The sequence below is a fragment of the Peromyscus eremicus genome, chromosome 14, assembly GCF_949786415.1.
Source record: "Peromyscus eremicus chromosome 14, PerEre_H2_v1, whole genome shotgun sequence".
NCBI lineage: Eukaryota > Metazoa > Chordata > Mammalia > Rodentia > Cricetidae > Peromyscus > Peromyscus eremicus.
Genome location: NC_081430.1, coordinates 83,132,907 through 83,148,394, shown reverse-complemented (window position 1 = coordinate 83,148,394; position 15,488 = coordinate 83,132,907). Strand labels below are relative to the sequence as shown.

The 15,488-nt window shown below is 47.4% G+C and overlaps 1 protein-coding gene across 1 annotated transcript; it reads left to right on the top strand.

Moving 5' to 3' along the window:
• The first annotated feature begins 1,161 nt into the window (after positions 1-1,161).
• Prox2 (prospero homeobox 2) lies at positions 1,162-10,790 on the top strand. The gene is made up of 4 exons (XM_059279308.1): positions 1,162-2,447; positions 7,702-7,807; positions 9,149-9,343; positions 10,605-10,790. Exons 1-4 carry the CDS (start codon positions 1,162-1,164, stop codon positions 10,788-10,790), a joined length of 1,773 nt encoding a protein of 590 aa, XP_059135291.1.
• The last annotated feature ends 4,698 nt before the right edge of the window (positions 10,791-15,488 follow it).

The window sequence follows — 15,488 nt, the reverse complement described above, 5'->3', positions numbered from 1 at the left end:
TTTAAAGATTTATTTATTTATTTATTTATTATGTATACAGTGTTCTGTCTGCATGTATGCCTGCAGGCCAGAAGAGGGCACCAGATCTCATTACGGATGGTTGTGAGCCACCATGTGGGTGCTGGGAATTGAACTCAGGACCTCTGGAAGAGCAGTCAGTGCTCTTAACCGCTGAGCCATCTCTCCAGCCCGCGAGACACTGCCTTAAAAACCAAACAAATATGGGGATGTAGCTCAATTGGTAGAGTGCACGCATGTAATCTCAGCACCTGGGAGGGAGAAGCAAAAGAATCAGAAGTTCAGAGTGACTCAGCTACATAGTAAGTTCAAGGCTAGTCTGGGCTATGTAAGCCCCACTGCCAGGGTGCCATTTATTCTAACTGGACTGATGGACATTGCTATTTTAAATGAGTAACCGTGACTCTGTTGCTCTGGCTCATTCAGGACCTGACCAGGCTTAGTTTGATGTTAACCTGCTACTCATTAGTTGAGTATGATCTAGCGAAGACCTCTGCCCTGCTCAGAGCCCAGGGAAGGTGAGCAAGCTGTTGACTCGGCCTCCATCATCATTGGTTGTTGTTTTGACACAGGGTCTCACTGTGTGGCTCTGGCTGTCCTGGAACTCATGTAGACCAGACTGGGCTCTAATTCACAGAGACGATCTGCCTCCCCTTCATGAGTGCTGGGACTAAACGTGTGCACCACCACATCCTGCTACCACTATTATTTATTATTCTGCCCCGGCAGATATTCCCCACCCCCAAGAGGTTCACTTTGGAAGCTTCTCAAAGTGGGGCCCCAATGAATATGGCCCAGGAGCTAGTTAGAAATGCAGACTCTCTGCTCTGTTCCAGACTAAATGAATTGAAATCTGTACTTGTTCAAGCTCCCAAAGTGACCCTTTTGCATATTCAAGTTTGCAAAGCATCACTCCGATTGGTTATCTACTGTTTTCTTCCTGTCTTTCATTTCAGGAGTCCGCCCCAGGTTCTGTGGCCCTGGCCTTCCTGAATCCCTGAGGCAGCTCGTTCCCACCCCCCTGAGTGTGTGAGGCTGACCTTCAGCACGGCTGGCACACCTCTGGCTGCTCAATTCAGCAGAGCACTCAAAGGCCCTGAGCTCATTCAGGGAGCTCTGCGCAAGCACCCGTGGAGGCAGGTGATGGATCCACCTCCTGTCTTACTTTCTCCTCAGTCCCACCTAGCAGAAACCTGCATGGAGCGCGAGAGAAGCCCACCCACAGCAGAGCTGGGCAGAGACTCGTCCGTTCTCAGTGGCCAGCTGCCTAGCTCCAGCCTCACTGATGCCGACTGGTTTGGGGATGAGCACATCCAGGCCAAGAGGGCCAGAGTAGAGACTATTGTCCGAGGCATGTGTCTCTCTCCTGGTCCCTTGGTGTCAGGCAGTGCAAGAGACAGGGAGAGCTCATGCTATCCAGAAAAGGCCCGGGAGCGGAAGAGGAAGCAGAGCCTTCCCATGCACCAGGGTCCCCTGAAATCAGGTCCTGCCTGGGATCGAGGGCCCAAGAAGGGGGGCACCCGAGTGAAAGAACAGCTCCATCTACTGAAGCAACAGCTAAGACATCTGCAGGAGCATGTCCTACAGGCTACTGAGCCCAGAGCACCAGCGCAGGGCCCAGGAGGTACTCAGCAAAGAAGCCCCCTGAGGGCAAAGCCGAGGAACAGCTTCCTATCTAGCCCCTGGACCATGGAGAGCAACCCCCACCAGAGTTCTAACAAGGACATCTGTGGAGCAGTAGAACCCAGAACCGCTGAGGTTCAACAGCAGTCGGAGGAGCCCATGCTCCATCCTTCTGGACCACGGGCTTTAGTGGAGACTCTGAGGAAAGAACTAAACAGGGCCGTTTCCCAGGCCGTGGACTCAGTATTACAACAGGTGCTACTGGATCCACCGAGCCATCTCACCCAGCAGGAAGGAAGCTGCCAGGGGCTAACATCAGCGAGCGGAAGCCAGCTCTCACCTCCAGGGAGAAGTGCCTATAAGGACCTGCTTGCTCTTGCTACCCTGCCTAGGAGGGTCCAGCCACAAGCTGGGGTTCTCTTGGGCAAATCGTCACTGGCTACGCCTCTAGATTCTCCTAAGTGTCCTGTCTCTCCGAGAGCAGTCCCCAAATCATACCAGAGTCCCCTAGCAAACTGTCCCTTGACAGCTGAGCCTTCCCACATCTGGGAAAATCAGATTCTCAGCCAGCTTCTGGGTCGTGGACCCGATGGCCACTGGAGTGGCAGCCCTCCCCAGGTCTCATCTTCCCAAAGTCAGACCTCCCCAGAGTCTGCCCTGCAGCCTTGGGCTTTGAGCCAGCAGCAGCTCGCCCGGTCTTTTACCCCTGTCCACCTGGAAAGCCGGCCTCTCCTACCCTCTGTGAAGATGGAGCAGGGTGTGCTGCAGGGCATGGCAGACATGATTCCCTTCTCTTCCATCCACATATCCTTTACTGGTCATTGATGCATCATGGTCACCACCCAGAGAAACAGGAAAACCAGAATTGGGGGAGGAAGCGGGGGCAGATATCTGTTATACAGAGGAGAGCTCTGTTTTCCCAATGTCTTTTTTTAAAAAACGGGCTCACTCTGTAGACCAGGCTGGCCTTGAACTCACAGAGATCCGCCTGCCTCTGCCTCCCGAGTGCTGGAATTAAAGGCATGCGCCACCACCGCCCGGCTTCTCAATGTCTTTTTTAAAAACAAGGTCTCACTCTTTAGACCAGGCTGGCCTCGAACTCACTATATGCTCTAGCTGGCCTTGAATCTTGGCAATTCTCCTGCTACAGCCTCCAAAGTGGGGATCATAAGTGTGAGCTACCATGCCTGTCTTCTCAGGGTTTACTTGATACGCTTTTGGCCTTTCTGCCTCATGCCTCAAAGCCGATTAGTTTCATAATCAAGTGGACCGTGTTCTAGGATTTAAATATGACAGGGAGGTTCATTTACTTCATAACCCATGAGATTCTGCCATAACTGACTTGTTCCTTTGGGTTTGAAATGATTTTGTTTACTTGCCTCTAAACTCAAATGGGCTTCCAAAAATAAAAGAAGTGCCCTACAGAAGGAAGAACTCTATCTAATTGGGCTACCAGCTGCCACTCTCCCAGGCAGAGGGGGTTAAAGGAGCTACCTCATCTGAGGTATGACCTCCCCAAACCTCATAGTCCTCAACACAGGAACTCCGCATAGTCCAGGTAGTCATGATAAATACATAAGGGACCAAGAACTAAGGGGTCAACGGGTAGTTTTCCTCAGGGAATTGACCCTCAAAAGCAGCTGCAAGGATGAGAAACCTTTAGCTTAAGAGAAAGCTTTCAACTGGGTGTTGGTGGTGGCACAAGCCTTTAATCCCAGCACTTAGGAGGCAGAGGCAGGTGGATTTCTGAATTTGAGGTCAGCCTGGTCTACAAAGCACGTTCCAGGACAGCCAAGGCTACACAGAGAAACCCTGTCTTGGAGAGAGAGAGAGAGGGAGGGAGAGAGGGAGGGAGGGAGGGAAGGAGAGAGAGAGAGAGAGAGAGAGAGAGAGAGAGAGAGAGAGAGAGAGAGAAGCTGCAGCTGTCAAGAGATGGAAGACTGGGCACATGAGATAAGACAAAGACATTGCCCTTCTCTGGGGAAGCCCAAGACATCCAAGCTGCCCTGCACCCATCTGGATCTTACTGTATTATATTCATAATCCTTAGGCAGAGTCCTCCACCTCTTTTCTTTTTCTTTTATTTATTTTTATTTTTTGTTGTTGTTGTTTTGTTTTTGAAGACAGGGTTTCTCAGTGTAGCTCTGGCTGTCCTGGAACTCACGCTGTAGATTAGGCAGGCTAGTTTAGAAATCAGAGATTCACTTGCCTCTCTCCAGAGTGCTGAGATTAGAGGTGTGAGCCACCACTGCCCAGGTGGAAATTAAGTTAGAAGAAAATGTAGCTTGGGTAACTACTTGGTTAGTTTCTTAACTGTGATTTTCCAGAGCTTTTACTATGCTCAAGTCAGATGTACAGCTTCAAGAGAATAAAGGCAGCCCAAACTCTGAGGGCTAAAGAACCCTTTTTCCATCAAGCAACTTGTAGGACTAGTGTACCAGAAAGCGTATTTGGGATGTTGCTTTTCTTAGCAAGCTGAGGATGGGTAGCTTCTCACTGACTGCATGGAGTCACGCCTTCAGGTGACTGTGTCTGAAGCCCTATGTTCATGTGTGAACAATCCTGTTTGCCTGGTGGCTTCAAGGCTCTAAGCCCTGGGGGCCAGCGCCCGCCTTGTTTCTTGAGTGCTCTGAGCGCCCCCTGCTGGTCTATAGTGGTAGAGCCCCCCCCCCCCCCCCCCCCCCGAAGCTCAGGCTTCCCTGGAAGGCAGTGAAACCCTAAGAGCAATGCTAAGAAACATTTACTCTCCACCACTCCCCTCTGTGGGCAATAAGAATATCCTTATCCAGACTGGAAATGGGAAATTCTACCTGTCTGGGCCTTTGATAAGATATCACTGGCTTAGACTCCCTATTAAAGACCCTCCTTTAAATTTTTGAAATTTATTTTTGGTTTAATGAGACAGTGTTTCTTTGTGTAGCACTGGCTGTCCTGAACTAGTTCTGTAGACCAGGCTGACCTTGAATTCACAGAGATTGGCTTGCTTCTGTCTCCCAGGTGCTGGGACTAACGGTGTGTGCTACCACCACCTGGTGAAAGGTCCTCCTAAAAAAGAATCATTTCTTGGACTGGGGTGGATGGCTAAGTGGGGAAGAGTGTTCACCTTCTCCAGCATGAGAGCCTGAGTTGGAATTTCCAGCATGCACATACAAAAGCCAGGCATGGCTGCACATGCCTGTAACCCAATGGCAGAGACAGGTGGATCCTGCTTGAGAGCTTCTTGGCCAGTGAACCTAGCTGAAATGGCGAACTTCTGGCTCAATGAGATCTTCAAGCCCCACAGGAGACAGCCCACAATTCGCCAAGAGTTTCAGGCACCTACATATGCTTGTCCCTGCCTGGTGGGAAGAGGATGAGCTTTAGGTTTGGGGGCCTATCCCAAGACAGCGCTAGCCCAGTCCTGGCTCCACGGTCCAAGGACAGTAGGTGTTCTTCGCAATGATCTGAGGCTCCCAGGAAGCATCCTGCCACCTTCTCCTCCAATTATTTTTCTCTCCTTGCTTCCTGGAGTATGCACTGTTGCTCTCTCTGGGCCATGGAAGCCACACAAAGCAGGTTCCTTTAAAAGGCAGAAGTATGCATAGCTCCATGCGTCCCCAGCAGCCAGACGGGGTAATGATGGCAGTGTTTGAGGGCTTGCTCTGTGGCAGGTGGATCACACAAACACGCCCACCATCACACCACACCACACTCTAAAAGCTCTGAGATCAGTTCAAATATTGTTGGTGGCACAACTTACTGGAGGCTATTTATAAACTTTCTCCCATCAGCCCCTGCTGCCACATTAACCCCTTCTGTTTATTTCGTGTGCACTGGTGTCTCTGCCTGCATGTGTGTCTGTATGAGGATGTTAGTCCCCTGCAACTGGAGTTACAGACAGTTGTGAGCTGCCATGTGGGTGCTGGGAACTGAACCCAGGTCCTTTGGAAGAGCAATCAGTGCTCTTAACCACTGAGCAGTCTCCCCAGCCCCTCACTAACCCTTTATGAAGGAACTGAAATTCTGAACTCAGAACTCCATTTGGCCCAGTGTCTCAGGTAAGGGCTATGGCTGAGGATCAGGTATCCGAGAGGCAGGAGCAAGGAGCAAATTAATTTGTCTAAGGTCACAAAACAGGCAAGTGAGGATGCAGGATTCACATCCAGGATCTAACGGCCAAGCACAAGTTTTAACCACTGTACATTTTAGAAAGGAGCCCCAGAGAAGTCAGGTGACTTGCCACAGATCACACAGCTAATAGGTTCCAAATTGGTACCCTAACAGGATTTTCCCAGCTTTTAGGAACTAGTAGGGCAGGGGATGGGGTCTTCCACACAGCAGACTAGCTGCCTGGGCCATCTACCTTCAGTGGATTTCGTTTCTTTTGGTTAACTCGATTTTTCTTACTGGGATTGCTGTCCTACAGCTATAGTTAAATGGATGTGATACCCAAGGTTACTCATGGAATGCTGCTTAGCAGCCTTAGGACTGTCCCTGCTAACTCTAGACTTTCATGTGTGCTAGGGGGCAGCACCACAGAACCCCTGCTGCTGTTAAAGAGAAGCAAATCTGTCTTGGGGGGGGTGACTTGAAGTATAATTTTCCATATGTATATTTGACTTAATGTGGACCACCCACTCGCTTCTTTAACATGCATTTATTGAATATCTGCTATGTTCCTGGCACTGGGATGGGTGTGTGGAACAGAGATAAGATCAAGCCCTTGCCCCAGGGAACTCACAGTCTCAGTGGGGGGAGACAACACTTGTAGTGCAAGTTCCAGTGAGTCTAAAGTCCTAATAGAGGTTTGGACAGGAGCCTGTGAGCCCTGGCTGAGCAAGGCCTACTTCTGTAAGGGAAGGTACCACAGGAGACTGAGCTGAGCTGCAGCTTAGCAGACAATGGGACATTCTACCAGGTGCCAGGTGGGGCACAGATGTAGTCCAGGACACAGACTTCTCTACAGAGCAAGAACATGGTGGGATCTGATATTTTGCCTGGCTAGCCAGGAGACCACTGAGGCGACTCCTCTCTTATTTTATAGGAAATTGAGGTAGAACGGAAGGAAGTTTCTACCTGAGGTTTCCAAGCGCTTTGTCTGTGGCAAAGCTGTCTTCTCCCACCCCGTTCTGAAAAAGCGCACAGGCTACAGGTCAATGTACTGGTACCACCTAAGCCATGAGATGTGACTTTCACACACCAAGATGCTTGAAATTGTGCAACTTAATGATGCAGATGGCTTCCAGCTTATCTGATCCATTTCCAGAAAAGAAAAATATAGCAAATTCCCCATTCAGTCAAGAAAAAGGAAACAAAACTAAAACAGAAATCACAAAGAACAGGCAATCATTTCTTGGATAATCTGGCAGAATTACTTGATAAACTGGTTTATTATTATTATTATTATTATTATTATTATTATTATTATTATTATTATTATTTGGAGACAGGGTCTCATGAATCCCCAGGCTGGGTGACCTTGAACTTCTGATCCTCCTGCTTCCATCTCCCAATTACTGGGATTACAAGCACGCGTCTATAACTTCATGATTTTGTCATAGTAACAAAATCAGTGTAGACCACCAACCCTTTTTTTGGTTTTTGACACAGGGTTTCTCTGTGTAGTTTTGGTATCTGTCCTGGATCTCGCTCTGTAGCCCAGGCTGGCCTCGAACTCACAGAGATCTGCCTGGCTCTGCCTCCCGAGTGCTGGGATGAAAGGCATGCACCACCACCGCTTGGCTCACTTGGCCCTTTATTGCCTCCCTGTCCAAAATGCTCTCCTAGAGGCACTGGCTTGGCTCTGCAGGTAGGTTCAGCACAGTCGTCTTGGTAGTTTTAGTGGAAGGGCTTTGGCTGCCCCACCCCCTCTGCTTCCTGTCACAAAGATTGCTTTCCCTGGATAGATGGAGAATCCCTGCTTCTACCATTCTGTGTCGCTCTGTAGGGCTGCTGCTGGGCACACGTCTTGGAGAAAGTCTGGGGAGTTTCAGAAGTGTCTTCCGTGTTTGTGTAAGTGCCATCAACACAGAAAGGAAGCTGGTGTTTTAAGATGCTCTTTTCCTTGACACCAAAGCACACCCAGGAAGGGCTAAGCCCTGGTCACTTGAAGAAGGCCAAGCTCATGTTTTTCTTCACGCGGTACCCCAGTTCCAGCCTCCTGAAAGCTTACTTCCCTGATGTTCAGGTAAAGTCACACACTGTGTAACGCCTCAGTGTGAGAGGCAAGTTCTAGGACTTCACTGCCTTCACGTTATTGATGGAGCTGGTGCAATTTCCAGTTCTGAGACTGTCTGGGGAAAATCATGGATCTCTGTATCGTTTACTACAAAAGGTGGGTTTCAGAACGCTTAGGCCTTTGAGCAGCAGACAATCCCAGCAGTGCATGGGAAGTGTAGGGGGGGAGGGAAGCGAGAGTAGTAATCGGACTCTTGGGTCTAGTGACTACTCTTTGGTGGGACCTTATGAAAAAGAATAAATGGGGCCAGAGGGGTGGCTCAGGGGTTAAGAGCACTTGCTGATCCTGGAGTGGACCCAGATTTGGTTCCCCGCACCCAAATGGCAGCTCAACTATCATCTCTAATTCCAGTCCAGGGGATCTGATGCCTTCTGGCCTCTGCAGGCACTACATGCATGTGGTACACATACATACATGCAGACAAAACACTCATACACTAAATAATTTTTTTTTTTAAAACTGGGGATTAAACTTAGGGCCTTGGGCATGGTAGGCAAGAGCTCTACCACTGGGCTATAACCAAAGCCCAAATCTTTTTCTTTTTCTTTTCTTTCTTTTCTTTCTTTTTTTTTTTTTAAAAGAATGTGTAAACAGTAAAGAAATATGTGAAATGTAAGGGCTCAGGATGTAGCTCAGTGGTGCAGCACATGGCTAGCATGCGTAAAGACATGGGTTTGACTCCCACTCAAATATATATAAGATATCAAACTTCCATGCAGACTGCTGAGTCTCGAAACTGAGTGGAAGTACACACAGATCAAGGTGCTGGTAAGGAAAATCAAACTTCCATGTTGGAACCAAAGCCTGCCTGTACGCACAGGCAGTTTCTGAGACCCACTACTCTAGGTTGAGGTAAGGGCTCTTACGACTTTGGACACAACCTCAGAGACTTAGAGGCCTTTCAGTCACGCAAATCCCCATGGCAGACACGGATTCAGATTTCCATTCACTCTGCAACTCCAGCCGTCAGGAAACTGCTCCCGGGTCCACACCCTTCCCGTTCCCTTTGTCCCCTTACTCCTCCTGGCTCTGGGGGCCGACCCTAAGTCATACTTAGACACGTGGATAAAAGCCCAGAAGTCTAGTACATAAAATCTATTTTCTAGTGAGTGTAGGAGTTTTGAGTCTAACTGCACAGGGCCGGCCAGCACCTGTGGCTCATTTTTCTGAAGGGAAAATTGTTGGTAGTTGAACATTCACATTAATCCCATGTTGAACTGGACAGTGACACTTCTGACTGAGAGCACCCTGTGGCAAATGTCTGACTTGATGAATCCCTTGTTCGTACAGTTCAACCGCTGCATCACCTCCCAGATGATCAAATGGTTCAGTAACTTCCGTGAGTTTTATTACATCCAAATGGAAAAGTACGCTCGGCAAGCAATTTCGGATGGTGTCACAAACCCCAAAATGCTGACAGTTCTCCGTGACTCCGAGATTTTTCGAGTTCTCAATACACATTATAACAAGGGAAATGACTTTGAGGTAAGACGATGCACTGAGTCCCTTGCGATCTGAGATGTGTTTTCTCTGAATGGCTGGCTCTCTGAAAAACATCCCCCATGTCCTTAAGTCACTTAGAATTTACAGCAGCCAGAGAGCAATCTCTGTATCACCAACAAAGATTACAGCCTTCTAATCCTCCTCCAGGCAACAGATGGATCCAGCAAGTCTCGCCAACCGGATCAAATCTTGGCTGGCCAGGACCTTGCCATCCTAGACTTACTACTCTCTACTTATCAAGTTCAGAGACTATTGGCCTTTGAGCTCAGTACCAGGTGGTGTAGCACCAAACACTGGGCTCCATCATCGTATCTACTTGTCGCCTAGGTTTTTTACAATTTCTGCTCTTACTAACACATGGCTCTTGTATTCTCTCAGTTCTGTATGTGTGGCAAATTCACATTCTTTCTGGATATAACAAAGCTGGAGAATTCCAAACTCTTAGGTGGCTGGCAGCTGGTAGAGGGTGCATGGTGGTGCCATGGAGCCTAAGTGTCGAGTGGCACGGGTAGGCTCTTGGTGGCTGGCAGCTGTTTGGCTTCCTCTTCAGGTGTCTGGTCACAGGCTGTACTTCTTTCTTCTTGCTTTTCTCACTGTGATCACAGGAGTTTATTGATTCTCTCACGAGTGTACAGTCTGGGGCTTCCACAGCCAGAACATGGATGGAAACGAAGCCTATCTATAGGGGAGGAAAGGGTTAGAGAGCATGAGCTGGTGGCATCCGTCCACCCTGCCATGTGGGGATGGCTGTTTGGTAGGCAGTGGCAGCAGTTCCCCACCCAAGCTGCATCCGGAAGGCCTGTGGGACATCCTATCACCTATGGTGCCAGTCTGGATGAAGGTCCTGGACTAGCCCCTTCAAATGGCTTTGGAAACAGGGCTTTAAGCCCTTGGGATCTGAGCCCTACAGGATGGTGGGATGCAGTACGGCAGTCATAAGCTTGAGGGCGCTCTTTCTCACAACAGGTCTAGGGAAAAGAATGCTACCACCTCTCATTTCCCTGCACCTCCTGCTTAGTTACTGAAACACGCCTAGTCTCTAACACTTGCTCCCAAGACTGTCTCCATGGGTGGTCATCTAAGGTCTGTGTTTCACAAGGGAACAGGGCAGTCCTGGGCTGCAGGACCTGGGGCAGCAGAGCAGGGACACCCTGAGCCAGCCATCACTGCAGAGGGCTCGCCATGGTGCCAGTACTGCCAGCCTCATCTCTTCCTTTTCTTGGGGGTGTCTTTGGGGATGCAGGTCCCAGACTGCTTCTTGGAAATTGCCACCTTGACATTACAGGAGTTCTTCAGGGCTGTCTCCGCAGGGAAAGACTCAGATCCTTCCTGGAAGAAACCCATTTACAAAATTATTTCAAAACTGGACAGTGACATCCCAGAGATACTCAAATCTTCCAACTATCCCCAGGAACTGTTTCGAAGCTAAGATTTAAAAACAAAAAAATGAGGTCAAGTACAATGTCCTATAATTCCAATACTTGGGAGGTGGAGGCAGGAGGATCAGTAATTGGACAGCCTTGGCTACACAGACAGATGATCAAACAAAATGAGTAGACTGGCCCAGGATGGCCCAAGACTTGTCATAAATGGCAGTCTGGCTATAGCCACATAAGAGGGCACAGGATGACCCCCACCCCCATAGGGACAATTGCCATTTTGAACACTTGTTCCCTCGTCCAGAATCATCAGAGACTTAACCTTAACCACAGTGTAACAACTAAGCCTGGCCGTGTGTTGGTAGTGTATTGGCAAAGAAACCCAAGTTTGACAACAGAAGACTCAAAAGTCAAGGTCACTGTCATCAAGTGCTGTATGTGACACTGATAATTTCTCTAAAAGGAGATTCAGAGCTGGGTGGTGGTGGCACATGCGTTTAATTTCAGCACTCGTGAAGCAAGGCAGGTGGATCTGTGAGTTTGAGGCTAGCCTGGTCTACAGCGGGAGTTCCAGGACAGCTAGGGCTACAGAGAGAAACCCTGTCTTAAAAAACAAACAAAAAAAAAACAAACAAACAAAAACAAAAAACAAAAATAAAACCAGAAAAGTTGAACTGTGGCCAACTCATGGGTCCTTATGCCAGGGAACCGGATTGGTCAGGAGTGTGGAGGAACCAATGACTATGTAAGCTGAACTTGCGATGGGCCACTCATGCTGTCACTCAGGATCCCAACAGGAAGAAGTCATACCAACAGGAAACCCAAAGTGGCACTGCCAGCTGACAACTCTGGCACTCAGGAGTGCTTCATCATCCAAGACTGTCCCCGACGGCTTCAGCAAAGCCAGCACAAATCTGTCTGCTGGGACAGTAGGTCAGCTGATGATCCTCACAGTCCTACTTGACCTATGTAACAATGCCCCAGCTGCCTGTGCATAGAAAACAATGGAACTTCATGATGAGAAAGCCAGAAGGACCCTTGGAGATCATCTGGTCCACCATGTTTAACTTGTGGAGAAACTGAGGCTAACACAGGCTACACAGGGCCTCACAGGCCACAAATGGCATGGTTTGGACAAATGCAGAAATGGAGATTTTCCTACTCCCAAATGATTACAGTCCATGAGAGAACTCCCACAGATGAAAAAACGAAACCCATATTCTTTTTTTCCCCTACGGGTCTAGCACAATTGTGAGACTCTGAGTGCCTAGGCAAGGCACCCGTAAGGCTGAACAACTGTGTCTTCTAGTCAGAATCAAGCCTACAAGGACTGCTGAAGGTGGGCAGGGTGGAGTATATATGCACTTCAGGTTTCATAGTGCTGAATAAAGGGCAACTGTGCTCACAGTAGCTCCCTTCCCTGCTATCAACACAGAACAAACTCCTCATCTAGCTACTCTACCTTCAAGACTTTATGGGTATGGTGTTGGCTATTGCTAGACATGTATGAACAATGACTTTCCTCTGAATTTTCTGTTCAAATAGTGGAGAAGAAACAGAACATACTTAATCAAAATTAGTCTTTATAGACTACTTAAGGTTTTGGGGTGTTTGTTTTACTGAATATTGAACCTAGAGCCTCCTTCCTTCTTGGTAAGCATATGCTCTTATCACTGAGCTTCACTCCCAGCTAAGAATTTTGTGTATGTGGTCTTTTGAGACAGGGTCTATGTAGTCCTGGCTGTCCTTGAACTCACAGATCTGCCTGCCTCTGCCTCCAGAGTACTAGGATTAATGGTGTGCACCACCACAGCCGCCAAATCTTATTTGAAATACCCCCTAATACACTAATTATATACAACCACTGCTCTAGTTTATTACTGCTTTCACGAGGTTCCCCTTGATCAAAATCAAGGAATTTGCCAAACCTAAGTTTTGAACACCAGAAAGCACTGAGTAGCCTGTGCAAGGGCATCAGTTGTTTGGAAACAGAATGACCCTCTCTCTAGAGCGATATTACACAGCTATTAAGACATTCATAGGAAACAACTCCAAGTCCATATAATTGTCCCGTCCCAGACCTGAACTTCATTAGTCTGTTTTTAAAACTTGAGCGAAGCCATCTCCAGGGCAGTGAACTTTATCCTGAATACTAATTAGATGAAAAATGTGCTAGCTCAAATTGAAAACATTTGTGTACTGCAGTCATGCCAGAAAACATTCTCTAACCACTGAGCTCGACACAGAAGAATGTATAAATATGTATGCTCTGCCAGCTGGAGTTCTATCTATTCCAGTTTTCTGTTTCTATCAAGTGTGTTTTGGTCAGTGTTGGGAACTTACTGTGAGTGTGAACTGAGCCAGTTATTAGGTTTCTTCCGCAGTCAGAACATTGCCAAGGGTCTGGTCATTTTTTTCCATTAAGGTATATGTGGGTGCTGATCTCTCCCCAATCAGACATACTCAGATCTGGTCAAGTACTGCACAATGCTATAATCCTTCAATGGCAGACAACAGGCATGGGCTGTGGGGTGTGCTCGGCTACCTATCAAAAACAGGCAGTTCTCTGGCATTCTACAGGATAGCAGATACTTTAGGAACCTTCTTGTTTATGCTGAGGCAAATCTGTCTATGTAGCCCTGATTGGCCTAGAAGGAGTCATATAGAACAAGCTGGCCTTAAATGTGTAAGAATTCTTCTGCCTCTCTGGGGCTAGGGTTATAGGCATGCAACACCCTGCCTGACGTAAGAGCCTGAATTTCAAACATTTTCATATAAAAACTCCAGAGCAGACTCAAACAGTAGGAAGCCAAAGGCACCTCCTGGGCATATAAGTGCTGAATTTATTTTTCATCAAAGGAAGGGCAAAACACAAATGGCAAAGATAAAACAATATTCTTTAATACAAGTCTATACCCTGGCTCTAATATGGACATGCTTTTCCCAGAAAGGGTCTTATTGTGTAGCCCTGGTTGGCCTGGAACTCACTATTTAGATTAGGGTCCCTCCCAAATGCTGGGATTAAAGGTGTGTACCACTATGCCCAGTTTGGAGGTCCATTTTTTTTTCTTTTCTTTTCTTTTTTTTTTTTTTGGTTTTTCGAGACATGGTTTCTGTTTGTCACAGCTGTGACTGTCCTGGAACCCACTCCGTAGATCCACCTGCCTCTGCCTCCTGAATGCTGGGATTAAAGGCGTGCACCACCACTGCCCAGCCTGGAGGTCCATTTTCAAACGCTTCAGGGATAAGGATATACTTCAGTTGAAGAGTACTTGTCTAGCATGCACAAGGCCTTGGGTTCCAGCACTGCACAAACCTAGTGTGGTGGCACACATACGGAAAATCCCAGCACTGGGAAGTCAGGAGGATCATAAATTCAAGGCCACTCTTGGCTGCATAGCAAGTTGGAGGCCACTCTGGGCAAGTTCCAGACCAGTCTGAGCTATGTAAGATCTTGTTTCCAGCCAGGCCATGGTGGCGCATGCCTTTTAATTCCAGCACTCAGAAGGCAGAGGCAAGTGGACCTCTGTGAGTTCAAGCCCAGCCTGGTCTACAGATCAAGTTCCAGGACAGGCTCTAAAACTACACAGAGAAACCCTGTCTCGAAAAAAAAATCAAAAAGAAAAGAAAGAAAAAGATCTTGTCTCCAAAATAAATAAAGTCCAACTGGCTGCAATTTCAGTGGTTTCCTGAATAGTCTTATATAGTCTGAATTTTCATAATTATCCATTCTAGTCTCTACTCCCTTTGGGGTGTGACTACTTGTTCTGTAAAGCATATCAAAGTTTGATGACAGATAAGTCCCAAACAAAATTTTAAAATCTTCCGATGTTTTCATACAAACTATTAAGCATTTCTATAGATTTCAAATACTGCAACATTATTTCTCAACACTGAAGAGGGTAAGAACTTGTAAGAATGGAGTGATGGGTCAGAGATAAAGAACACTTTAACGTAAGGCAGTGTTCTACCAGGCTGATTGAATGATGCACATCCACATTGGAAAGGTGCTCTCCAGTTCTTTTCCCTTGCTCCCTTCCTCCCTGTTATTTTGAAGGGGGATTTCAGGGACTGAACCCAGGGTATCACATATGCAAAGCATACACCCCACCACTGAGCTACAGCCCCTGCGAATTCTCTGCAGTTCTTAGCTGCTTTCAGATTTAATGTTTAGGGAAAAGCTTACAACAACATGGTAAATATGGTATTTCTCACAAAAATATAACAATATTCTCAATCAGATATACTGTAAGTCACAGGCCCAAATACAGTGAGCTTCCTTGATCTACATTAGTAATTAGTAATACATGCTACAGTCTGTCTTAGTTTCTTTTCCTGTTGCTATAATAAAATATCCTCACAAAAGCAGTAAAAGCAATAGAAGGGGAAGGGTTTATTCTGGCTCACAGTTCAAGGGTACAGTCCATCACAGCTGGCAAGTCAAGGCAGCAGGAGCCTGAAGCAGCTGGCCCCATCCCTTGACAACAGAAAGTAGAGAATGATGAAAGCTAATACTCAGCTGTCTCTCCAGGTAAGTCCTGGGTATCCCTGGCCAGGGACTGGTGCAGCCCAAATTAAGATGGATCTTCACAGACATTCAGAAGCTAACCTTAATCTAGATAATCTCTCACACGTCTGCCCAAAGAACTGGCCCCTAGGTGATTCTGGATCCAGTCCAGCTGACCACCAAGACAAACATAATTCCTGCAGTAGATCTAGGTACCTGCACTTACATAGATTTATAAAAC

Bases quoted from the DNA above. Each gene is read 5' to 3' on its own strand.
- Prox2 (XM_059279308.1), top strand. From the start codon at position 1,162: ATGGATCCACCTCCTGTCTTACTTTCTCCTCAGTCCCACCTAGCAGAA. The intron at 2,448-7,701 runs ATCCTTTACTGG...ACCAAAGCACAC, and splicing joins CCCTTCTCTTCCATCCACAT to CCAGGAAGGGCTAAGCCCTG. The intron at 9,344-10,604 runs GTAAGACGATGC...TTGGGGATGCAG, and splicing joins ACAAGGGAAATGACTTTGAG to GTCCCAGACTGCTTCTTGGA.